At 36.7% G+C, this 26,968-nt stretch overlaps 2 protein-coding genes and 1 pseudogene across 2 annotated transcripts in view; 1 reads left to right on the top strand and 2 right to left on the bottom strand.

Moving 5' to 3' along the window:
* Window positions 1-241: 241 nt before the first annotated feature.
* Ankrd1 (ankyrin repeat domain 1) lies at window positions 242-8,566 on the top strand. Its single transcript, XM_046450541.2, has 9 exons — window positions 242-446; window positions 1,090-1,269; window positions 2,169-2,306; window positions 2,438-2,545; window positions 3,566-3,664; window positions 4,744-4,842; window positions 5,040-5,138; window positions 5,275-5,373; window positions 7,673-8,566. The coding sequence occupies exons 1-9, from the start codon at window positions 420-422 to the stop codon at window positions 7,781-7,783; spliced, it is 960 nt and encodes a 319-aa protein (XP_046306497.1). The 5' UTR covers window positions 242-419; the 3' UTR covers window positions 7,784-8,566.
* A 6,008-nt stretch (window positions 8,567-14,574) lies between these two features.
* LOC124096337 (glyceraldehyde-3-phosphate dehydrogenase-like) lies at window positions 14,575-16,897 on the bottom strand (annotated as a pseudogene).
* Window positions 16,898-17,772: 875 nt separating this feature from the next.
* The window catches only part of Rpp30 (ribonuclease P/MRP subunit p30), a 34,773-nt gene continuing 25,577 nt past the window's right edge, over window positions 17,773-26,968 (bottom strand). The window contains exons 7-11 of the mRNA XM_046450403.2: window positions 24,355-24,471; window positions 23,739-23,768; window positions 23,304-23,341; window positions 22,690-22,769; window positions 17,773-17,964 (exon numbers count right to left, since the gene is read on the bottom strand). Of these exons, the coding sequence (XP_046306359.1) occupies window positions 17,855-17,964; window positions 22,690-22,769; window positions 23,304-23,341; window positions 23,739-23,768; window positions 24,355-24,471 (375 nt within the window). The 3' untranslated portion in view covers window positions 17,773-17,854. The remainder of the gene's footprint in view (window positions 17,965-22,689; window positions 22,770-23,303; window positions 23,342-23,738; window positions 23,769-24,354; window positions 24,472-26,968) is intronic.

Genomic DNA, 26,968 nt, shown 5'->3' with positions numbered 1-26,968 from the left:
TCTTGATAGGTTAGTCATATGAAAACTGACAAAGAAGGAAAAAGAGCAGTGATGTGGTGCAATATCAACAGACAGCTGTCCCCTGGCTTCTTGATAAATAGGATGACTCACATTGCTGAGCAGTGTGGTCATTGCCAAAGGAATGGCCCTCTCACATTTCTTCCTGATTCACATATTCAGCAGAGTGCGCTTGTCATCCCCTCCCTCTCGGGCTTCCCAGACATTGAGTCTGGAATGAAAATTCACCTGCCTCTGAGTTGGCCACTAGTGGGGGTGGTGGGTGTTACTTGTGTTCCAAGGTTGGAAGATTATCTCACCCTGCCCAAGCTATTTAAGCTGACTGGTGTGGAGAGGCTCAGCAGGGCCAACTCCAGGGGCTCATTCCACAGGAGAGAGACACACAGACCACTGCCACCAACATGATGGTACTGAAAGTAGAGGAACTGGTATGTAAGACACATTATTTTTACACAAGAAAAACTGGCTCATCTTGGTTTTAATTTGAAAGTTGAGATGCCTTTTTCTTCCAGACATAATGCAAGGGAATTCTGAGAATGTCATGTTTGGAAAAGGGGTAGGTTTATGTGATGAATTGAGTGAAACTGGAATAAAATGGAGCTGCCAGTAATGAATTCTCTGCATATTTCCTATTTATTATGTTCTCCTTTGGTTTTATTACTATAGTGTGGAATCACAGGTAGTTATCAAAATGCCTTAGGGGAGATTTTTTTTTTGCAAGAATATATGACTGGAAAATTTCCAAGTCAATGCTGAGAGTTATCAAAATTACCTAAAACTAAGGAATTTTAAATAAGCAGAGAAGGGGTTGTGAATCTCCTAGAAGAAATCTGATTATGTGGACTCAAAGTAGATTTAAATATTTCAACCTACACTGAGGCTTACTTTAACTGAGAGTGGACATGCACCTGAAGGTAATCCTGGGTTATCTGTAGCCGTCTGAGAGTGTACCACATGGAGGTGCCTGTCACCAGGGAGGAAGGACCAAGAACCTCCTGCAGCATCCTCTGTGGAGAATGACCCCAGTAAGGGCACTGCTCCTTCTGACCATGCTGTCTTCTTCCTTTGCAGGTCACAGGAAAGAAGAATAACAACGGGGAGGCAGGGGTATTCCTTCCAGAGGATTTCAGAGATGGAGAATATGAAGCTGCTGTCACTTTGGAAAAGCAAGAAGATCTAAAGACACTTCCAGCCCACCATGTGAACGTGGGGGAGCAACAGTGGATAAGCGAGAAACAGCGAGAGGCAGAGGTAAGAACCTTTCATGGAATCTATTATTGTGGGGTTGGCGCTGGGTGAGGGATAGAGGCACCATGGAAGAAAGGAAGAAGAAAGAAAATAAAACCACTCCAGAGATGTTTTCTGGACCAAATTTGAATCCTTAAAGAGGCAAAATATATGGAATAGGTTTGGGAAAATAATTCTTAGAAAAGCCCATGACTGTTGGTTTCTGAATCAGTGATTTAATGTGCTATGATCATGTTTGATTGAGAAACAGGCTTAAAGAGATAATCATGTCATATGAATTTCCAATGCCGTATTCTGTTTACTTAATCTCAAGTAAAGGAGACCTCTTTTTCTCAATAATGTGGTTTGTGGTCCATGGATCAGTTAGACTGTATCTGTTATCTGTATTGACACAATCTCTGTTGCCAAGCGAAGTTTGACTACTTACTAACACAGATAAAATGTGCATCAGTTTGCTGTACTCCCTGAATAGTGGTCCACCTGAAAGAGAATGGCACTATTATTTCAGAACTTAATATTTATTATTAGATTCTTTTGGGCTGAAAAAAAACCTTTAATTTTTGAGCATGATAAAATTCTACAGAAATCTGAGGCTTATTTATGGCATTAATTAGGAAATCATCACTCAGAGACTAGATCGTGTCTCCAGTTAGTCAAGGGCTGATCTACAAGCAAAGGAAGAAAGCATGAAGGCAATTAGCTAAAAATTAGAACCCCAAATACCTGAATAAGAAATTACTAAACCAAAGTCAAAGAATTATTTATTTATTTTTTTAAAAATTTTCTTGCTCAAACTGTTCACATTCTTGTGTCAGACTTTGCAGATTTTGTTTAGACAACAGCAGAATGCATGCCAAGTAGAATTCACCACGTTTTTGACACCTGGATTTCTTTTTTTTTAGCTCAAAAAGAAAAAACTAGAACAAAGATCAAAGCTTGAGAATTTAGAAGACCTTGAAATAATCATTCAACTGAAAAAAAGGAAAAAATACAGGAAAACTAAAGTTCCAGTTGTGAAGGAACCGGAACCTGAAATCATTGTAAGGACTGTTTGGTTCTGAAGTATTAATATCCAGTGTTGTGGTAGAGGGGAGCAAATACTGGTGGAGGGTTTGACTGAATGTAAGACAGTTCACAGTGATTCTCACGCTATTTTTTTTTTTGGCTTTAGACAGAACCTGTGGATGTGCCTAGGTTTCTGAAGGCTGCTCTGGAGAATAAACTGCCAGTAGTAGAAAAATTCTTGTCAGACAAGAACAATCCAGATGTCTGTGATGAGGTAAGGTTTATTCAAAGCACTGCAAAATCCAGATCATTAATTTTGTGTTTCTAATGCTTTACTGAAGCCTTGAGACTTTGGTGCCAAAGTCTTTTGTCCTGAAACAGTTTCCCCAGCTGTTGCCACATCTGCCAGAAGCATAACAGGAGAGTGCAGTTGCCCCCGCCCCCCCAAAAAAAGTCTGGATTAGTGCAATGGATTGGTTTTTGTATTCATATAATTCTGGCTGATTTTGAGTTTGTCTTTAATTTCTCAGATCCTTGGGAAAGACTTAACAAGGCAGGGTCTAAAAGTTACTTTTGGAGAAATATATTATTAACATCATCTTTGGTTGGAGCCAAACACATCAATACTAGACAGGCAATCTGGAAACTGGAGTTCAAGTTCCAGCTCTACGCCTACTTGGCTATTTGATTTTGAGCAAGCTCAAACGCATTCTTTAAGCCTCAGTTTCCTTAATCTGTAAACCTAGTCTACTACAGTGAAAAACTGTCCAAAGTTTTTCCAGCTCTAATAGTCTATTAATTCACTCACATGAAGCCAATTTGCCAGAAATCACTAATCCTTTTGTAATTTTCACCCCATGAACTGAGATGGGGGATCCTATTAAAAATGAGTCTCCCATTCTTTCAAGAAAATGAACTAAATCCTTTTTGATATTCAAGCTAACAACAATTTTGAATGGAAGAAATTGATCTGCATAACAAAATGCTACATGAACAAGAAAAGTGTAAAATACAAGAAAGGGAGATGTCAGTATTTAGGTAGCTTTGAGGTTTTAAGTCCACATCCCTCAGTGTAAGCCTTTGAGCACTTAGAAATGTATGTGGCAGGAAGCTCCAATCATAGTTGTGAGATAATTATTCTAATTCTGAAATTGTTAACTTTTTGGCTTTCCTGTTCATAAAGAAGTACCCAAGTTTCTCTCAATTAGGCCACCAGAGTCCACAGCTTCATACCTCTGAAAGGATCATGAACATTTATATATACATCGCTATCTCTTTTTTAAATCTCTGACAGTATAAACGGACAGCTCTTCACAGAGCATGCTTGGAAGGACATTTGGCAATTGTGAAGAAGTTAATGGAAGCTGGAGCCCAGATTGAATTCCGTGATATGGTAAATATATTTCTTTGCTTGGAAATGAACCAAAATAAGTAGAGTATATGAAGCTCAAGAAAACCTATCCTAAAAAACTGGGCTGATTGGATTGAAAATTGATCTGAGAGAACCAGGCAAAAGCTCATTTCTCCATACAAAAGAAAGTTGGAAGATGGGACTAGGTCATGTGGAAAGTATTTCCCATACATGCTGAGGAGGGGGAGTGTTCTGGGGAAGAGAGAGGAAGTGAAAGCTGTTGAACAGAATTCAATAACCTCATCAAAGAGTTGGGTCATTATCAAGTCAGTAGCATTACTGAGAAGTCATACAGTTGACACTTGCCTTTCAACACCTCTGCCCTCCCATTATACACAGCAGCCTGTTCTTGGCCCCTGGGCTGCCAGCAATGTATAAGAATTTTTTAGCTGCGCACTTTATGTGAGAGATGCCAATTGCCACCGATGAGATTTGGAGCTAGACTGCATACTAAATGAATCGCATCCAAGGAAAGTAGCTGCTATTCAGAGCTCAATAATTCAACCACTGTGATTTCTACAAAGACCAGTATACAGTATATTTTATGAACTGAAGATTGGGCTGGGAAAAGGCTTCATTTATTTAAATGCAGCTCAATTTGATGTTATAGTAAAGTAGAAAAAGGATATCAAATATTCAAAGGACTTGGCCAAAACTGAATCTAAAGACCAAACAAGTTGAAAAAGAATTAAAGAAGCAACAAAACAGCAATAAAGTTTGCATGTAGTGACACCAAAATTCAGGAGTGTGGGATTTGGAGTCCAGAGATAAACCAAATAGAGCAGAGAGGAGGAAATCTACTAAAAGAACAATGTGCAGTGATCACAAGAAAAGGCAGTTGAGGTTCTGAGGCTCTCCTGGTAGGAAACGACAACAGGGAACATATTTAGGCAGTTAAATTACAATACTTGGTAAGAATCTTCATCTATAATAGTTAGAATTGACCTGGGGACCACCTAGTACCTTAGTACCTCATGGATGCCCTAGGAAACCTGCATCCCCCTGGTCCTCCCGACCAGGTTCTCCTTTACATCTTTGTGTCCTTTTACCTTCTGGTACAGCTTGAATCCACAGCCATCCATTGGGCATGCCGTGGGGGGAATTTGGATGTCTTAAAATTGCTGCTGAACAAAGGCGCAAAAATCAGCGCACGAGATAAGGTATTTTCCCTTCGGATCTCCCTCCTTCTCTCTGCCATCCTCCCAGCCTCTTCCCAACCCCACCTCTCCCCTGAGGTCATCTGGCAATGTGGGCTGTGTGGGCACCCTAGCCATGTCCCCCCTTGCACCTGCCTTGGGGTCTAGGACAGGCTCTGTCTTCACTTCCAGCCAATCAACCATGTCTTCCCATTTTCCAGCTGCTCAGTACAGCACTGCACGTGGCGGTGAGGACCGGTCACTACGAGTGCGCTGAGCACCTCATCGCCTGTGAGGCGGACCTCAATGCCAAAGACAGAGTGAGTAGCCGGACAAAGCTGGGCTGCCGAGTTTGTTTGATTGTTTTTTGAAATCACTCTGGCAAGCAGGGGTGCCCGGACGGGACCCACTGCTGGCTTCAGACCTATCACTAGCCTATTGGCTCTGCCTTTCTAGGAGGGAGACACCCCACTGCACGACGCCGTGAGACTCAATCGTTACAAGATGATCAGACTCCTCATTATGTATGGCGCAGACCTCAACATCAAGAACTGTGTAAGTACTGCAAACAACGGGTAGAGCTCGCAGGCCTCCTAATTCCCAGAATTTCCTAATGCTTGAAAATATATTCCCACATGGTTTTATTTTGGGGGATACACTGATGATTTAAGTGTTTCTGCTCATTTCCATAAGGATGCTGTCGATTTTGGCAAAGACTCAGGTCATGTGGTCAGAGGTAGGTAGAGCCATAGCTACTGCTATACCTTCAGTATCTAATAATTCTGTCTGGAAAGTAAAAAAAAAATGGTCAAAAATAGCTCACCTACACAAATACCTGCATGAAAGAAATCCAACCTGCCTTTGTCATTCCTGGCTGAGCAGCACTTGGGTTAGTTCCTGAAAAATGGCCTAAAATTCCACAGGGGTCAATGGAGTCAATGAACTAAAAGTAATCAATATCCAATCAGGATGATTCAGAATAGTCTTTCTTTCCTTATAAATAACCACATGAAACATTACTGCTTTCTTCCCGGGTAGTTTTTTTTTTTTTTTTTTTTTTTTTATAGAAAAGCCTATATTTTTCAGATAACTTCCCATCCATTCTTCATTTTGGCTTATCTGTATATATCCCAAAATAATTTCCTATATTAAGGCCTTGAAAATTCTTGTATAAGTACATATTAACTTCATCAGTAAGCAGGGAATGTAAGCAACTTTTTCTATGGTATAAATTCTCAGGCAAACAGCATCTAATGTAGGCTTTAAAAATATCAGGAGGAGGAATGAGTATAAATTACTGGAGAAATAATTTTGAAGATTTTGGAGAATTACAATAAAGGAAAAGAGTCATTTTCTAAATGCAAATAATTTCCTCTCCTTATTTGTGGTATTGTGAGGTTGAAAGGAATATTTTATCATTTTAAAAAAAGAAGAAAATATCTGGCTTGGTGACAAGGACAAAGATTGGTGATAAATGGAGCCTATTTGGGATGGAAAATGTAACCAGTAGGGTTCCCTCATGCTAGATACTAAAATTGGTTTTATCTTAATAATTTTTTAAAAGAGAAAAAGTAGATTCAAGGAAATCACCAAAAAGCTGCAGAAAACACAGTTTTTGGGGGACAAGATGATCACACTTCCCAAGGGTCAAGTAGATCACGTAAATCACTTAAATGAGTGGTTCCTGGGGTCTGTGCACATGGCCTAGTATGGCTTTTTCCCAACCCCTTACATTGTTACTGTCTGGATCACAGGTGCTATGTTGCCACCTCTTCTGATTTTTGCACAAATCCAGTTAGGAAATTGCTTGATGTCCAACTGTTGCCAATTAAGTCTAACTTAAAAAAAAAAAGTCAAATCTAATCTGGGCAAAACATAATAGATCTCTAGACTGATTTGCATCTCAGAGCTTCTAATTTTCAATCTCTGGCTTAAAGCATACTTCGGAATGAATTTTTAGGACTTCTCATAGCTAAAGACAAGCATTGAAAGATGACATGGTTTTAATATTTGTAAATATCTTGAGGCGTGTGTATAAGGGAGAATAAAATTTGATCAAAAATTATTTATTCTCACACGTCATTGACATCAACTCCAAGAAGAGTTGATGAACTCCCTGGGAAGACCTAGTGCAAATCCTGAGAAGCTGTGGAAAATCTGCTTTCAATAGTAGTCACCTGAGTGCTAAACCAAGGTGCACAGAGCAGCATCTGAGTGCTAAGCAGAGGTGCTGCAGTGGCTCATTTGTCAAGAGTTCACAACAATTCAAGAATTATTTTCTGCTGGGTGTAGTGATGCACACCTGTAATCCCAGTGACTGAGGAAGCTGAGGCAGGAGGATATGGCAATGTCTCAAGATCCTTTCTCAAAAATAAAAAGATCTGGGGAGGTCGCCAGGGGTACTCTACAATCCCCAGTATCCGACAAAACAAAACAAAACAAATGAATCAAAATAGACAACCAAAAACCAAAACCAGACTATTTTTCAAAACAATAGGACCAAAAAGGATAGTACCACTTCCTGGAGCTATTAATTCCACAGGATATTGGAGATGTATAAGGCACTTTTGTTTTTTAAACTTCAAAATGATTTGGGTTGCTCTTGTCACTTAGTGTCTAAGGACCTGGGATATTACCAATGACCCACAGGAACAAAACAAAATAAAAAAGCTAATATAAAATACCCAAAGCATTCCTATGAGAAACAGTGAAGGCTTGTTTGAATATAAAATGCAAATCCCTTATAGTAGAAACCATAAAACACCTTGATAACATGTACTTTATTAGCATACCCACAGAGGATGGGAACTGATTGTTCACATGCAAGTCAACTTTCCTTCTCTCTTTTGACTAGGCTGGGAAGACCCCAATGGATTTGGTGCTACACTGGCAGAATGGAACCAAAGCAATATTTGACAGCCTCAAGGAAAACTCCTACAAAAGCTCTCGTATAGCTACATTCTAAGAGAACCGAGACTCTTCATCAGTAGCTGTTCACTGTTTTTTTTTTTTTTAAGGCATAGCCCAAAAGAAGAGTAACTAGCCATAAAATCCAGCTTGTTTGTCAACTTGTTAGGAAGACATACGTAAGGAAGTTTCAAGAAACCCCAGGGATATTATACCTATTTAAATTAATATTAGTGAAACTCACTGTTTTTATTTATTTATTGACTTCAATGCTTATTTATTTATTGACTTCAATGGCATGGTTATTATGACTTTCATGAGCATCATTTGTTGGGCAAAACTTAATTTGTGCAGAACACTGTCAGAGCCTTTCCATAGATGGTTCTTAAACCATGCAAAGGTACAATGTTCTAAGTGCCAGCTTATTATATGTCCTCACTCATGCTGATAGTTTAAGGTATTTTTTAAAGGACAAGGGTGATTATTGCAGCCCTCTTTTCTTCTGGAGTTTTAATGTTGATGTTTGGGTGAAGCAATGGAAGGCATGTAGTAACAGGAAAGGAAACAAGAGCATGAAAGTAATTCAGTACAAAAGACAGTAAAGCCAGCCATTTCACCCCGGGCCTGGTTGTTGTTGCAGTTTTAACCAAGTCACACTGTGTACCAAAGCAAAAGAACGTCATGAGTGTAAGTGAAGGGCAGTAGAAGGATCGGCTTATGGGGCCATGAAGAACTGAGTTTGATCTCAAAACATGAAAGGAAATGCAGACTGTAAATGTGTAAATATTTATTATGTTGTAGGTATATTTTATATTCATAATAAAAACAAACTCACTCTAAACCTTCTTCTAAGTTCTTCTGTAAATATGGTAGGAATGTCCCTTGTGAAAAAAGGCCACTTAGGAGGGTGGATTTCTTTTTCATTGTTTCCCATATTGGATATTTCCTGTACAATAGCACTCTCGGTATTCAATGTGTGTACAGATAACCCTGAGGATCTTGTTAAAAAGCAGATTTGGATTCAATTTGTCTCAGGTGGGGCTTGGGATTCTGTATTTCTGACAGGATCCCAGATGCTGAGGCCATGGAGTCCCACAACCACACTGGGCATCAAGGTTGAGAACTGTAAACAGAAGGAAGCAGTTCTTTCTGCTCCAACTGTGTGGAGAAAGAGACCTCTGGTGAGATGAAAAAGTACTGCAAGTTCAACGAGTGCAACTAAATCCCATAACTCATCAGAGCTTTAACCATCACTGCTGTGGATAGGGCTGGCAAGGTCAAAGGCCTTTGACTGACATTTTGACCTCCAATGGAAGCTAAATTGCTATCAAGTCTAAGGTTAGGTGCTAAGACCTCTGAGGATAAAAAGTGTCTCCTGTCTTTCTGGGGCAACTGAATATTAAAAAAAGAATTAGCTGGGTACAGTAGCCCATGCCTATAATCCTAGTCACTTAGTGGGGGTCTGAGACAGGAGGACCACAAGTTCAAGGCTAGCCTCAGCAACACAGTGAGCCCCTAGCAACTTATTGAGACTTTGTCTCAAAATAAAAATAACAATAATAAAATAAGGGGACTGGGGATCTAGCTAAGTGATAAATTGCTTTTGGGTTCAATCTCCAGCACTCCCACCAAATAATAATAATTAGAAATAATATATAGTATCAATTTATGGCAAGTACAATGAAGGGAAAAAATGGAGTGTTATGAGTATCTAAGATGTGCAGGTATACAATTTGGTGGGGATGGGAGGGGGATTCTATAAAGAATTTTTTGAGATGGTGACCTTTAGGGTGACTATGAAAGATAAACTGGAGTTATTCAAGCATAGTGTTCCAGGCAGCAGAAGAGCTAGGAAAGGGCAAGGGTATGGGGATGTCTGGCACTTGAAGAAATATATGAAGGCTAATGTGAAACACAAGCATTGTATCCCCCAAAGCTCATTCCAGGCAGGATCATGTATAATTAACCTCTTAGTAAGCCTCTACCATTTTGGAAGAGTGTATAGGCACAGTCTATAACCAGAAAGTCTTCAGTTATTCAGTCATAGACACATAGAGTTATGAAGATGGTTTAAATTTTTTTGTGTGTGAATTTTCTATCTACTCTCTAACCAATCCATGGAATTCATCTCCCACAGGCTTTTGAGTGTTCGTGGCAGTTTCATGCTCTCTGTTCGCTTCCTCCTAATTCCCTTTTGCCACCTCTGTGCCTTCCCCACAGGGTCTTGGCTAGCTTGTGAGAGACTTAATTTGTTCTTCAATTTTTTTCCAAGTAAATCACTTATAACACAGATGACATTTCTCTTGATTCTACTGATAACTCTCATAGCATAATGTGGATGTATTACTATAAAATACAATTTTTACAGTGTCGTCTTCAAGCCCCTCTCCCCAAAAGAGCAGGGAGGGAAAAAGGAGAAAATTTAATGAAAATTGAAGATCTCTGTTGCCACACAGAAATATTTGCACTAATAAAGAGGTAGAAGTTATGAGAGACAACATGGAATAAACCCCATTAAACTAAGACCAACTCTTGTTTATCTGTAATGGAAGTGGTAAAATGGAAGTGGTAAAAATTTCACGTTTCTATCACACAGAGTCCATTTTTTTAAGCTCCTTGTCTTCCCGCTGAACTAACTCTTTGTTCACCATCTTTTATCTTGTGTTCCCTCTCTGTAAAGGGCACATCCCATTAGCCAATGGAGAATACTCTAAAGTTGTTCTTGACCTTTCTCTTAGCTGCTCCCTTTCAATCAACCAAGTCTTACCAAGTAAGTACACAGCCTTCAGAACTTTGTAACCTGTCCCTGCCCTCCAGGCCTAGGTGCCTCTCTCCTAGTTTAGACCACCATTACTTCTCCCCTGGAATACTCAAACACTCCTTCCATCTGCTGGACTTCAGGCTTATGTATTTACCTTCAGGCTTACTTACTTTCTGTTTTTTTCAAATTGTAACCAAAGAATTTTTCTAAAATGCAAATCTAATCAAGTCATTCTCCTTTCTAGCCCTTGCATGGCTTCACATTTTCCCCAGGATGAAATGAAAACTCCTTAACATGTATAATAAAATCCTTAAAATATGGCTGCTGCTAACTCTATTTTTTATCTCTCATTATTTCCCTAGTTAAACTGGAAATATCAGCTCTACCGAATTTTAAGTTCCTTGAAGAATCCAGGCACTTGATTTACTGTTTTTATGGACAGCTCCCTCCCCACCCCAACCCACCCCAAAATATTGCAAAACTTCTTCTCATCCATCTCCTTTGGTTTAGTTGTATTTTCTCCAGGAAGCCATCCTTGAACTCTTAGATTTTGTTGGTTCCCTCAGGTGTGATCCAGTTGTACTTTTCCCCTCCATGTCATGATTTTTAAAAAATTTATATATAACAGCAGAAATAGCATGATGTTGATCATATTGTTTTTCTCTCTCCTCTCCTTTTCCAATGGAAAAATCTCCTTTCTTATCTTGAACACGCAATAATACTTATTAAGTATTAAACTAATATAGAAATGAATTTTGAAAATAGTCAACATCACCAATAATCTTAATTTCATGACATCCTTTGATTATTTGACCACATTATTTATAGGTAGAAAGCAGTTTTCTAATTTTTTCAAGTGGACAGTTTATTCTAGGCATCTTTATGGATGGTATTCTTTTGTTTCAACGTATAATGGATCATTTAATTCTGTTATTGGGCATTTATATTGTTTCATTTTCCCACTATTTTAGTCATTGCTTCAATGAATGTTTATTTATAGACCCTTTAGACACCCTTTAAATGTTTATTTATACACCCTAACCAGTTATTTCTAAAGAACAAATATACAGAAGTATCTATAAGGTTGGTATACCCCCTTCTACAATGTTATTGTCTGCACCAATTTTGAAAATATTTGTTTTATAAATCTTGTTTTTAATACCTTTTCAACTTGACATGTAAAACCAAGATATTTTTGATAGGTTCATTTCCCCTCATGTCTAGTTAAGTTCAGCATCTTCATGTTTATTGGACACTTTAAAAATCAACTTTATTTGCCTAGTTTCCTATGAAGTTGCGTCCCCTTGATAAGAATTCTTGTGCAAGTGATTTATTTATTGAGCGCTCTGCAAGGTAATGAGGGAAATGGGGAAGGACAGAAGAGACAAAGATGTGGTTTCAGAAGAAAGCCACCCTCAGCCTACTCCCTTGGGATACTTAGGAGCATAAATGGCACCCCAGAGGTCAGAGTCTGGGCTGTAGTGCCCTGCATTGGTCATTGGCCATGGGCCAAACTCAGAGGTGGGCAATCCTTCCCAGGTATCCCTGGGCAACGTGACTTCTGTCAGGCTAGGACAACAGTCTGACAAAGGGTAAGCCAACACCCTGGGAAAGGGATCTGGATAGACTCTAACAGAATTTGTCAAGATAGGTGTTTTTAAAAATAATTTCTTAAAAGCCAAGGATGATAAATCTCTCAAAATGTACTTTACTAGTTATGTTTTTCTAATGGAATATTTTTATAGAGACAAATCCATCAACCTTTTTGTTTTCTGGCTTTGATGATCACACTTCATTTTATTCCAATCCAAAATTATTATTATTATTTTTGGTACTGGGGATTGAACTCAGGGGTATTTAACTACTGAGCCACATCCCCAGCCCTTTTTAAAATTTTTTTGACACAGGGTCTTGCTAAATTGATTAAGGGCTGGTTTTGAACTTGTGATCCTCCTGCCTCAGCCTCCAGGGCCATTGGAATTACAGGCGTGAGCCACCACACCTGGCCCCAACCTGATTATTATTATTATTATTATTATTATTATTATTATTATTATTATTATTATTATTTTAGTGAGACAAATTATAAATCATATTCTGTCCAATTTGAATTTAACAAAATCCAAATCAAAATGCCTATTATCTAGATTTTTCTCTGGTATCTTACAAATTTTGTTGAATCTTTACTCAATTTGCTATGGATGTGTACTGGTTGTAAGATAAAGATGTAACTCAATTTTTTTCCTAAATAATGCATTTATAACTGATATGTAGTAGGTACATTCTAAATACCAGGCCCCGGTCTAAGCAAGCTTTCTACAAAAAGTAGGCTACTTAACCCTTGCAGTGATATCACAGGTAGGGAGAACAGATAAAGGGAGGCACAGAAAGATTACATAATTTCTCAACATCACAGCTAGTAATAGCAGCAAATTTAGATTTTAATGCATGTAGTTTGACTATGCATTTAACTTCACTGTGTTGGCTCTGCTGAACAGATAACCAATTGTTTCAATATCACATATTGAACAATTCATCATTTCTTTTTATAACTGGAGTGTGAGCCTGGACTCCCTACTCTTTCACTGATCTCTCATAATTTACATATCAATTACTAGAGTTTTATTGTATGCTACACTATTCATCAGTATAAATCTCAATAGGTTTTTCTCCAAAAATTTCATCTTTGTATTCTTTTAGAATGCCAAGTCCCAAATTGAAACATATAAACAAATAAAAACATCTATAGGCATTTTGATTTGGATTTTGTTAAATTCAAATTGGAGAGAATATGATTTATAATTTGTCTCACTAAAAAAAAACAGAATACCCTTTCTTCATGGTATTGCAGCCTTCTCTAATTTCTTTTATTATCTAGCTATTGTTGTGGTTTGGATGTGAGGTGGCCCCAAAAAGCTCATGTGTGAGACAATGCAAGAAGAGAAATGATTATTATAACCTTAACCTAATTGGTGAATTAATCCTTGATGGGTAAAATGAACGGTAACTGGAGGCAGGTGGGGTGTGGATGGAGGAAATGTTCATTGGGGATGTGGCTCTGGGGTATATATTTTGTATCTGGAGAGTGGAGTTTTTTCTCTCTTGTTTCTTAATCATCACATGAGCTGCTTCCCTCTACAACACTCTTCCACCATGATGTTCAGTCTCACCTTGAGCCCCCAGGAGTGGAGCCTGCTGTCTATGAACTGAGACCTCTGAAACTGTGAACCCTCAAATAAACTTTTCCTCCTCTATAATTGTTCTCAGGTCCTTTTGGTCACAACAGCAAAAAAGCTGACTAAAACATCTATATTCATTTATTGTTTTTACTAAGAGTTTTCTTCAGGAAAGTCTAACACATTCATTCCTTGGTAATTTATGTCTTTAAGAATATGGTCATCTTTTATAATTATATAACAGGTTATTAATTAAAACTGTTGGCTTTGATGAATTTAGTTTATAACTGGCCTTCCTGCTGAACTTGTAGTAAAGGTATTGTTTTCTTGTAGCAATTACAATGTTCTAACAATAGTGATTATTAGAATAGTGATCATGTTCTAACAATAGTGATTATTAGAAGGAAACCCTCTTGCTGCTACTCTCTGGTGACCATCCATCATGCCCTCCTATTCTGAATAATGGGACAAACATGTATTTATAAATAGAAAGTAGGGATCACTGCAAAAACATACTATGCATGCCCATACACCAAGAAGCACTTATTTTTCTAATTGTTTTCAATTTGCTTCTCTTGAGTTTTCCAAGATAGTCACATGTGCAAATAATTTTGCCTCTTTAACAGGAAAACCCTCAGTAGGATATTTGGTGAAAATGGAGCTAGTATAGTTAATTCATAAAGTAGATTAAAGTGGGACTTCAAAAAAATTGGACATATGTCTCTTTAAATATTCTGAACTTAAAATACCTAAATGTACACTCACATGTCAATTTTTTAAAAGAAAGGTCAAAGTCTACAGATGCACTGATAAAAGAACCAAAGTTATCCTTCAGTTTTAGTCCCTTTAGAGAGCTTAAGACTTTAGTGAAGTAATTTGAATGCAGAATTCTTCCTGGATAACCTTCAGATCTTAAGTTGTCCTGCAGATATCTAATATGATAGCTGTTGTTGGTTTTGTACTTTTGGTGGGGTGTTTGGGTACACCAGACTTTATTGGTGGTACTTGACAAGGTAAGGTTCCCTTAGCCCCTACCTTTCTTCAGGAGGTATGGGATGGATACTGTCAAGAAGGGGGATTTTATCAAGGGACAAGTGTGGGGACAGGGACTTTGGAGCAACTGATGGATTTTTCTTCCACATATGTTCTTGCTAAGGCTACTGGTCCAAGGAGCTCTTATTCTTTGGAGGTCACTTGGACCACAAGGTCCATCATTCTGTTCCTGTAGCCAAATTCATTGTCATACCGGGAAATGAGCTTGAAAAAGTGGTCATTGAGGGCAGTGCCAGGCCCAACATTCACAGTGGAAGAGCAGGTGTCAGTGTTAGTTGCAGTGGACAATGTGATCCTCAGTGTAGCCTAAAATGGCCTTTAGGGGGCCCTCTGATATTTGCTTTACTTCCTTCTAGATGTCTTATTTGGCAGGTTTCTCCAGACATCAGGTCAGATCTACAACCAATATGCTGGGAGCTGGCACATGGAAGGGTATGCTAATGAGCTTCCCATTCAGCTCAGGGATGACCTTGTCTACAATCTTGGCAGGACCATGCCTATCATGCCAGCTTCCCAGAGGGGCCATCCATGATCTGAGTGGCAGTGATGGCATGAACTGTGGTCATGAATCTGTGATGCTAACATTGTTATAGATGACCTTGACCAGGGATGCTGAGCAGATGGTAGTGCATGAGGCATTGCTGAAAATATTGAGGAAGCTGTCATACATCTTGAAGTTTATGCTCATCACAGGGACATCAGAAGGGGCACAGAGATGCTGACCCTTTTGGCTCACTCTTCAATTGAACTTCGGCCTTCTACAAGGTAAAGACTGTGAAAATTCCACTACATATTTACCACCAGCATCAACCTATTTAATGTTAGCATGTTATCTCTTCTGGAAGGTGGATATGGGTTTCCCATTGATAACATACTTCTTATTCTTAGCCTTGAGAGTGAATGGAATCATAGAACATGTAAACCATGTAGTTGAGGTCAATGAGGGGGTCACTGATGGCAATAACTGCTGCAGACTGGCTGAGCAAAATAACCGGGGGAGGGGGGGTGTGACAAGCAACTTGTGAAGGTTGAAACAGCAGGTGCCGCTTTATTACGGGACAGCAGAGGTATATATACCTAACTAATTACACACAGCTTAACTTAATTAACATCATCTAGATACAGCAGTCAGTCATTAAGGAATCCTTATCATCTTAATGGCTCGCTGGCATTACTTCACAAACCACTCCTCCTGGCAAACTGCCAGGCGCCATCTTGACTTGGTTGTGGCCCTCAATAAATAACATTCACTTTGTTAGAGTTAAAATTAGCTCAAGTAACCAGCACTCAATATGGTCATATCCAGTTACTATGACCTTCACCATTATATCAAGGTGGTGGCTGGCACTATACAAGATGCAGTTGTCTTGTTGAATGGGGAGAAGCAGAGAACTGACAGTTCTTTTTCATGATTCATCTTTCCCAAGTCTTTCCAAAGAATCAGTTTAGATGGGGATTCTTTCTATGACTTTCACAGTTGATCAACTATCATAGTTTTTGAATTAACTTGCATAATTTACAATATTAAACACAATTGGCATAAATAGACAGCTGACTTTTGGTGAATTCATGTGGGGTAAAGGTAGAAGCAAACGGGCAAAGAAGGGGCAGAGGGGGTGTATGGATGCAGCAGCAGCCATCAGTTACAGAGGCAATAGGTATCCTAGTACATCAAATTGGCCAAGTGGGTATCAGTTGACACTTTAATTTTAGAACCACCATGCTTAATATAAATGCAAGTGTGTATGTATAAACACATGTGTACTTGTGCAATATTCTTCAACTTGTATTTTACCGAGGATTGTCATTGCTATTTATAAATTGAGTGGATTTTACATTTTATCAAATGCCTTTTTGGTATTAAAGATTTTAAGTCTTTTCATTTGGCTAATATAGTTTTCTCATTTGATTTATTAATGTGATGTAGTATATTGCATTAGAAAGAACTGAAATATCCTAACATTCAGAACTGAACTGTCCTTGAATTCCTGGAATAACTCTGACAGGGTCATGTTGTTTCGATGGTTTCTTTCTACTAAAATTTTACTTGGGCATTTACATTTGTGAGATTAGTATAAGGCTTTCTCTTTTAAATATTAACTTTGATTCTTAAACTGGTGTTTTTTTCTCATTGATTTTTTTTTTTTAAATTCAGTTAGACCTCTTGCTGTACTTACTCCATTAGGTTTTAGGGTCCTTATATCAATATAGCATAAGTGCATATATTTAAAAGAAAGGCTACTTCTACTTAACATCATGATTCTATTATTTTTAAAAAATTGTTTCTGAAGTGTTTTGAGTCAAATGCTTTGATATCTTAAATACAGCCATGAGGAAAATCACTTATTACTTTTTCAGGGGTTTCCAATTAAAGCGAAGGGATCTTTTTCACATACATCACAAAGGTAAGAAAAAAGAAATGGAAGAGGTCAAGTGTAATTTTATGTACACACTCCCTCTCCTTCAATTCCTTTTAGAAAGAACTCTGACAATGAATACATAGATAGATCAACTAAAAGTCACCCCCTTAATATAAGTTGTAATGGTCTTCAAAATAACCACTTTTTGAGTTATAAGATTAAAAATAATAAGCTATGTATATCAAGTAGAAAAGCATTAGTTTTTAAATGAATAAGAAACATTAATATTAGACTCTCTCAAAATATTGAAACATTTGTTTTGGTAAGAGGAACTGAACTTACTGAACTTAACTACTGAGTCACATTCCCAGACCTTTTATTTTTTATTTTGAAGGTGGGTTCATACTAAGTTGCTTAAGGTCTCAGCAAGTTGCTGAGGCTGGCTTTCAACTTACAATCCTCCTCCTCAGCCTCTCAAACTGCTGGGATTATAGGCCTTTGTCTCTATTATTTTTCACTTACACAAAGGATAAACAAACTAGCCTGTTTTTCTTTTAAAATATACTAAATCCATTAAACTGTTGGCCTGTTTTTTTTTTTTTAAATGCGTCACTAGGTTTTGTTAGTTGTTTTAATGGCTTCAGTGTAAAATAATTATTAAGACCATTGGTTTCTAGCTTCAAATCAAAACAGCAAATCATGCAAAATTTTCTTTTTATTGTGGATGATAACCTACAAAACGGAAGAAAGTAGTGCTGACAGAGACTGGTCCATTCTTTTCAGCTTTCACACTTAGCTTTTTTGCAAGCTGGAAGAGAATCATCACCCTCTTCTGATGGCCGAGGTTTCTTCACTGTAGAAATAATTCCAAAAGCAGTTTTTCTAGTTTCTATAAAACAGAAATTAGTGTGTGAAGGAAAGACACAATTTAAAGAGAAGTGGTTTAACAAGTATGACTTTGACTTTGGCTGATGGCATTAGCAAATGATAAAACCATAGTGAACTGCTATGGCTGCTGATGCCATTTATGGTCATTATCTTTTTCCTAAATATATACAAATCATATATTACTAACATCTAATTTATTCCTAAGGATTACCTCATGGGTAAAAACCTCAGAATAGGATTTTATCTTTTTATAACTTTGTTTTATTTGCTTATTTACTTATTATTGTTATTTTTAATGTAGTTCTGAGGAGCAAACCCAGTGCCTCATACATTCTAGGCAAGCACTCTACCATTGAGCCACAACCCCAGCCCAAGATTTTATCTTTAATGGTCATGGTCTGTCTGTAGCATATTATGCAGCCAGAACCCAAATCGAGTATTTGGTAGAAGCTGAACAAATCACAAGAGTGAATATAGCAGTAAGTCAACTGTATTGCTCCTATAGTGGGGGGTGGGCTCACCTCATTTAATAGCATGTAACATCTCTCTTTAACACACTCAGGATTAATGTATCTCTGAACAATCAATTATATTGTACCGCCTATACCCTCATTATATAACAAGTGTCCAATAAATGCTTGTTGAATAAATGAACAAAACCAAACACACTCTATTTACTTATTTATTTTTTGGTACCAGGGATTGAACACAGGGGTGCTTTACCAAGGAGCCACATCCCCAGCCCTTTTTTATATTTTATTTAGAGACAGGGTCTCACTGAGTTGCTTAGGGGCTTGCTAAGTTGCTGAGGATGACTTTGAACTTGTGATCCTCTTGCCTCAGCCTCCTGAGCCACTGGGATTACAGGTGTGCACCACCGTGCCCAGTCAAACATTCAGTTATTGATCCTTTATGTGTTAGTGACAATGGGCAAAGAACAACAGGGATTATTTTAGATGCTCAGATCAAGTTAGCAGCAGAGGTCTACTTAAATTTAGCCAACTTCTGCTAAAACCTACTAATGGGTCAGGTACTATCACTATGTCATACACACAGGGCATAAAGATTTGTAATAGACTATGCTTTTCCTACAATACACTGGAATAAACACATTAAGAGCAAATACAATAGGTATGGGGAAAACCATTAAGAATCATGTGGATAAACCAATAAACTATCTTCTCTAAAAAAGTGACACTATTTGGAATAAAGAAAAAGGTGGTGACAAGGTGAGGAAAGAAAGCAAGGAGACAGAGGTAAGAATAACCTGGGCAAGAATGTGTAGAGGAAATGAAGCTGGAAGGGTAGCTTAGGAAAGGTCAGAATGTCACGAAGAGACTCAAACTTTGTCCTTAAGAAATGGAGAGGGATTATGAAGAAGGAAGAAGATACCTTTTAGATACAAAGGAGATAAAATGGAAAAATAAATGATGAACAGGAATTCAGTTAAGCATTATTTCTTATTTTAAGTAATAAAAGTAAAGTCGGCTCAGAAGAGCTAAGCATTACCTTTCCATTTGTGAGGACTAACTACCAGTTGTTTTAAAAACATTTTAATTTATAAAAGAGACAAAATTGATTTCAAGGACATTAAAATGCCAACACAATGAGAAAACCTCAAAAACTGTCAATGATTTCTATTTCACCAAATGAAAAATGTTGCATTTATATTTATATCATTATGATTGATAATAGTCTAAAAACAGTTGAATAAATAAAAATACATGAATTGTGAAAACAAGCACTTTATAACATTGTTAATTTCACTAAGAATTATTTTAGTTCCATCTCAGAAATGTTTTATTTTTACTACATGAATATTTTCTCCTTAATTAAGCTGACATAAATAACTGAACAATAAGTTCAGTTTATAGCTATCAATTAAAGTAGCTCTTTTAGTGTCTTTTAAAAATATATATATTTTTATAACAACAAGAAGTTTTATTTGTGTGGAGCTTTTGTTTTAATTTGCTTTTACACAAAGCATTTTCTTTAATCATCTTGCCAAGGAAAATCTACAACTAGCTCTAAAACAATCATTGATGAGTGTGCTATTTTGTTCAAGAGAGTTAAAGCTTTGTTCCTACCAGGTCCATTTCAGTCCAATGGCTGAGGACACTTCATACATTGAAGACTGTGCCCTTGAAACTTTTTACTCATAACCTCCTCAGAATTTCTACTCAGTGTTTTCTGGAAACCTAGAATCTGTCTAGTTCTGATTGCCAGGGGCAAGCCTTTCAATGTTGAAAACCACAACATATTCAAAGTATTGTTTGCCAAGTAAGCATTCCTGCACTGCTTTCAATGACTCCCTCATCATGAGGTTTCTAGACCCTTTAAGCACTTATCAGCCATCTTCTGGAAGTGCTCCAGTGAAGTGCCATCCTTTTTAAATGTGGCACTCAAAATGATACAGATGCCACCTGAGATTTCATCAATGAAAGTATAATGACACTTTGAATCCTTTTCCTCCGAATCATTTCTCTCTTCTAATGTAACCCACGCTGAATTAGTAATCTTTTTTTTTTTTTTTTGAGATCAAAGGCCATCAACTTTATTTTACTCAAGTCACTTTCTCTACAAACACATTGCTACTAAAAGAGCAAAACAGAAGAGATTTTTTCAGACTATAAAATAAGATTCTACTTTTTCCTTAATGCAGGAAGACACACTACAAATGGAGAGTCAAACGATAGTCCTTTATCTCTAAAATTTATGAATGGAATGCATTTTTTCCAACTAGTTTTTGTGTGTCTTTCAGTATTAATTGGATTTTCTCAATGGCCGTAAGCAACAGAACTAAATTCTCAAGGGCTCTCATTAGTGAAGGCTGATATTAAAGCATGGGTAACCATTAGCTCAAAGGTGAACCATAGACATTTACCAGTATTCATATTGTGTCTGTTTTTTCATAAAGGTCCACTACTCTTTTTGTTTTCTTACAGTGATGATGTTTTCTTATATGATTTATAAGCACTATTAATGAGAGAAAATTTTCATGAGAAATATTTCAATGACTCTGTCAAATATACAGATCATTGCATTCCCCTATAATTTCCATCAATTATCTATCCAGCTATGTACATACCACCCAAACATACAATCCACTGAAATAGTTAGAAGAGCTGAAAGAAACAAATTGTGTTAAGTTATTCATTAATCAGAATCCAGATTACTCTTCATTTAAATACTGTGAATTATAATCTTAAGATACCTCATACTACCATCTCATTCTGATGTCAACTAAAACCAGGGTAACTTTAATTTATTATCTAATTATAATTTATTATATTTTATGATAATCAGAATTTTACAGAAATAGCAGTTATGAACTATGCCTGTCCTAAACACATTGGTAATGCCACCTGAAGCTAAAGAGTCTTTTAGTTTAGATTCTAGAAAAGCCTCACTTTAAATATCATATGTTAAGTAGTTAAGCCTTTTAAGTCAGATGCAGAAATGTAATTTCACATTTTCTACTTTTCCTTTCGGTTCCCTTTCTTGTTTAGTCTATTTTTGAACACAAGTTATCCAAAATCGTTTTTCTTCTTTTTGCCCCCAGTACTAGAGGTTGAATCCAGGGCCTTGCACATGCGAGGCAAGCATTCTATTATTGTACTACCACTCCCAGCCCATTATGCACTCATTTAAAAATATACAGAAATAAAGGAAGTACTACCAAAATGTGAACCAACTCTTCCCTAATTTCAAGAATGTCTTGATAAAGATCCCAATTAATTTGATCATTCCCAGAGCTCACATGATCAGGTAAAGATTATATAATACAAAAATCTCCAAATAAAAATGTTAAAAGGAAAATCATGTAATTTATGGTAAGCCAATAAAGTAAGCAGTTTTCTCAAGTGGAAATCATATCATTAAAGTACACACACAAACAAACAAATAAAACAAGCCCTCAATAACCTAGCTATTCCTATCACAAATAACTTAGTCTATGTAATAACCCATTCTAAACTTTAAGATTCATTTGGATGCTACCACTTAAACTGCTTCTTAACCCCAGCAACTACTATTAAAAATTACAGAGAATGAAGCAAAACCACAGGTCAAAAATTTAAATTATGTAATAAAACTTATTCTCATTTTCCACAATTTTGTTATACTTCTATTTAAATTTTTATCATGCGTTGAACAAGAAATTTAGTGGGTTATAGTAGTGGAATTAAGGCTAAGAAAGAAATATATATAAATACTTTAAAAAATGTGACTTAAAAATAAAATCTGTACATATACAACAAAAATATAAAAAGAAACATTCTGAGTTGTTATAAATGTAAAAGTTACAGTCCAAGTTTTGTTAGGTGGGTTTTTGAAAATGTATTCACTGTTTCTGTTTTTCTAATAAACAGCTTACCATATATTTCTAACATACCAATTCTCTAAAATAGCAATTTTCATCAAGGAAAGCATATTCCTCTGGAGAGGTGGGATGAGGAAAGATTAGAAGTTATCACGTGGGCTACAGCACACATATGTAGCTTGAAACAGCATTCAATATTTATTTCTGTAATGTGAAGTATATTCATTCTGCAAACTACAGAAATGACAGCCTGAAATGATGGATATGGGTAAAACAGGTGAGAAAAGATGACCTCAAAGGAACTCTGGAGATAGGATAATAAAAGTAGATAATGGCTCAACTGTCTGATAAAAATGAGTTGCCTCTAACAGGACCATTCAGTTTTTATTGAAAGAACTTGCTCACCTCCATGGAGAAGTGCTGCTCGGCAATTGGTGGACACTGCAGCCTTAGCATCACTTTCAGATAGTCCAAACAGCAACCCTCTGGTAGCACCATTAAGGATCTCAACTCATAGTCAGCTAAGGACACGAAACTAACACAAACATGACACTAAATGCCAGCTCATCTTGTCACATTGAGAGAGACTAATGAATTCTACAGTAGTTCTTACCCCAACTGGAACATGCATCTGAGAAGAGACTTATTTAACTCTTTTCTCATTTTCTATCTGATGATTAATCCAAATATGAAAACAAAATAGAAGGATGAAGCTCTCTATAACAAGAGAAAATTTCTGAAGACATTAATTGGTAAGCTTACAGTAAGAGGTTGAGAAAAAAATCGTATTACACTCTAGTACCACTTCAAATTCTAAATTTCTTAAAAGAACATTTCATTAGAAAGTAATTAATATTAATATTAGACTAATGTAAAAAAAAAAAAACTGAAGAGTCCAATAACCCAAATAACAAATAATCACATTTTAATATTTACAGCTAAAATACCAACTTATTTTCACGATAAGGTAAAATAATTAAAGTTAAAAACGGGAAATCTCATGTCAAACTAAAGGATACAAGTTTGCCACATCATATGGTCCTCTTATTTCCAAAGGCTAAAATAAAATGAACGAAAAATTGATATGAGAAGTTATTTAATACCATTTCAATGGCTTTATTTGCAGTGAATTAATAGGATGCCTAAGTATCCAAAAACAAATCAGTTACATACATTTAGATCCTCATAGTTTTGATGGGTTTCTTAGGTTTATGAAAATATAAACAAACCTTTAAAAGCATTTGTAACAGTATAAAGGAAAACTATATAAACAAAACTTGAAGCCCAGAATGAATGGGGATAAATTTTACCTTTCAGCAATTATTATGAGCAAATGCACAGTTAAAAGAGAAAACATGAAACTCATTATATTACTATTTTAATTTCTCCCATAGAAATCCAACAAAGTTTTCTAACTGGAAGAGCAAAAACAAAGTACTTCATGCTAGACTTACCCTTTCTGCAGCACTGGATATAATTATATTCTACAAAACAGAAAGTACTATTAATCTTAGATAAAATAAAAAAAAAAATCACCGAAATGTCTTATAAACAACCAGTAACCACATTTTAACATTTAAGGCTCAAAAACCAACTTCTTCTAATGATAAGTTAAACAATTAAAGTGAAAAATGAAAGACCTCATGTCAAACTAAAGGCAGCCTATAAAAAGATACAGAACAGGCTTTCTAAACAAATCTTAGTAGACATGAATTAAGTTTAAAAAACTAGTTGAAAAGGTCATATACCCTTAATTCAACTCACTGATAACAAAACAACTGTTATCTAGACTACTCTTTTCATAGTGGTAAATTGCAAATTCCTTATCAAAAGATAAAGGCTTTCAACACATCTTTCCCCTCCCTTTTGCTATTGTTCTGTTGATATTTTTCTTTCCCTTAAAACTTGCAGAGCTCATTGAACTTGAAGAATTTATGCCTGTGCCTTGAGAATTTCCTGCTTTAGGAAAAGGGAATCAGTTTGACAATTTCAGGGTATTAATAATAAACTGTCAGATTCACATCTAAAACATTCTAAATGTTCTAAATTCTAAAATTTATGGAACCATACCTTTCCTTTGCAGATCTGCATCAAATTGAGGGCATTGGAAATTGTGTACCTTCTCATTGTGGAGTCTTTGATGGCAGGACTATAGACAAGTTCAAAGCCCAGGCCTCGGTCAATTGCCTTCACAGGAAATAAAGAAAAGAAACTGTCTAGGATGAACACACACTGTCTTATTTAATTTTTCACTTAAGTCTCCACTCCATCGCTACACATCAAGGTATAGCCTTAAACAAAGGCAGATATGCACCCAAATGGCAACACCAACAAGAAGAAAACAGCTCTGCATTGAATTTGATCCACAGCGTTTACCTTAGCTGTGGGGAAGCTGACTTTATATATAAACAGGAATTATGAAGAGGCTAAGGAAAGCAAAGTCCCAGTAGGATGGCAGAAGAGCCACTCCATGAACTATGGAAAGGAAAAAAAAGATGTGTTTCCCTAAATATAGGGTAAATTAAGTGCAAACATAGTAAAAAACAAAACAAAACAAACAAAAAACAAGCACTTTGGCTTAAGAATGAAGAAAGGAATAAAGAGACAAACGAAGATTTCAGGAACACCTACAGAATGGTAAAGCCTTTCTGGTAAGTCATTTATTATAAACTAAGTGGAATGAGAGAATAATAGTCACGGTTCACTGAGGGATGACTATGTGCCAAGCACTGTACTAAAGGAATGCTATGTATATATTTAACGCTTATAACACCTTTATAGAACACTATGGCAGAGATGCTCATTTCTCAGATTGCTGGCTTATCCCAGAAAAAAGAAAAAAAAAAAAAAGATGGAAGAAGCTGGGACCTTGAGGATTTTACCCAGCTCTCCATACAAGCATGGCTTTTTTCATAGGAAAAAAAAAAGTTCTCTCATTTAGTGTATTTTTAATACATAGGGACTTATAGGTAAGAAAGCCTGGAAGGGATGGAAATGGGATTGAAATGAATTTCAATGCTATTGAGCTTCCCAGGTGAGTGACTCATCCATTCACAACAGATGTTTTAAGCCCACTATGTATAAAAGCTCCCTTCTAGGAGCTTATAGTTTAGAGGCGGAGACCATCAAATATACAAAGATCTAAAACTTCAGCTGTAATACATATTATTAAGGAAGAGTCTGAAAGTGGGTATGGAGAAATTAAGTAAATCATAGCAGAAGGAACATTTTTGAGAGAAGAAAAGTAGGGTTGGAGCACAGTGACATGTAGGGGATTGGGGATATAGCTCAGTGGTAAAGCAGTTGCCTGTGTTCAACCATTAGACCTGTCAAACAAAAACAAACACAAACAAAAAACAAAATGGAAGGCCTGAGGGTGGAGAAGAAAGGAGGAGGGGAAAGAAACCTTGTGGTGAGAGTTGAGGCTAAAGAGGATGGGAAGGGCCAACTTGTATAGGCCTTAATAATATATGGTGACAAAGATTAATCCTAACAGCAAGGGGAAATGTCTAAAGGATTTTTAGACTCTCAGTTACAAAAGTCACACAGGCTGTGGTGTTGTTTGGAATGAATAAGGAAGGGTGGTAGGCATGGTCTGGGCAGGACAGTCCAAGTCTGTGGCTGGTAAATGAGCTTATATTACCCAGAGGATGAGTTGGAACTCGTCCAGGTGAGGCTGCTGAAGTCTACCCTTGAGTGTTTACAGGGAATGAAGAAACTTGTCTTCAGAACTGGCAGTCCACCTTGATTTACCTCTGGTGCACACTGAGGGTCCCTTCTACATTTCCTTCCTGAACAAAGATTACCTTCTTTCCAACCCCAAATCTTCCCTTTTCCCTGGGCCTATGGCTCTCAAATTTTATATTTTCCTACATATCTGGTATTACTTTAGTTGGAATTTAAATACTATTTTCTAAACTGCGACTTTTCTCTCTCCCTTTATTTTTGAAAAATTTCCCCCACCTCTAAATCTTTGGCTTGTGTTGATTATTTCTAGGAATGACATTTGTTATGACACTCTTGGTACCATAATTAAATCTATACCTCCTTATCCCTGCCTAATTTATAAACTCAGAGCTGGTGTCACAACACCTCTTTGTAACACCCAATTGCCTTTTATCCAAATAGCAATATATTTATATTTTGAGTGAATAAATAGTAGTTTATGGAAAAGAGGTCATGACAATGACCAGGAACAAGGGTGAACTTGGCTACCTAAAATTCACAGATAAATTAAAAACATCTCTTTTAGTCATATTATCATCTCCTTTGCTATTTCTTTTACCAAAACTACTAGTTAGTCTAAGGAATCTACTTCCTTTCCTCATTCCTCTAGTTTAGGGACTAAAACACAAAGCAGTAGAATAAAGAGGATAAGTGAAAGATTTAGAGCTGGATGATCAGATCCCCAAATATTCCTAATTGACTGAACCTAAATTTCTAAACCCTTGCGGGGATCAGAGCAAATTAAAAACTCATTGTGAGGTAGAGGAGACAAAAATAAAGATAAAATTATCAGCTTAATTCTTTAAAAAAAGTTATGATATTAATCTTGGTACATTAATCAAGTTCACTTTAAAACTGGCAAGAATACTCTTGAGAAAGAAAAATAAAAGATAATGTGCCATTGAAGGTTGTGCACATTTCTCTCATAACACCTTATTTAAAATCTTTAGATGAATAA

This window comes from Marmota monax, unplaced genomic scaffold (assembly GCF_021218885.2).
Source record: "Marmota monax isolate L192 unplaced genomic scaffold, Marmota_monax_Labrador192_F-V1.1 WCK01_AAM20220418_F8-fsc00004, whole genome shotgun sequence".
In the NCBI taxonomy this organism is placed as follows: domain Eukaryota; kingdom Metazoa; phylum Chordata; class Mammalia; order Rodentia; family Sciuridae; genus Marmota; species Marmota monax.
Note: the sequence above shows the minus strand (reverse complement) of the source record. Positions and strands in the feature narration are given on the sequence as shown.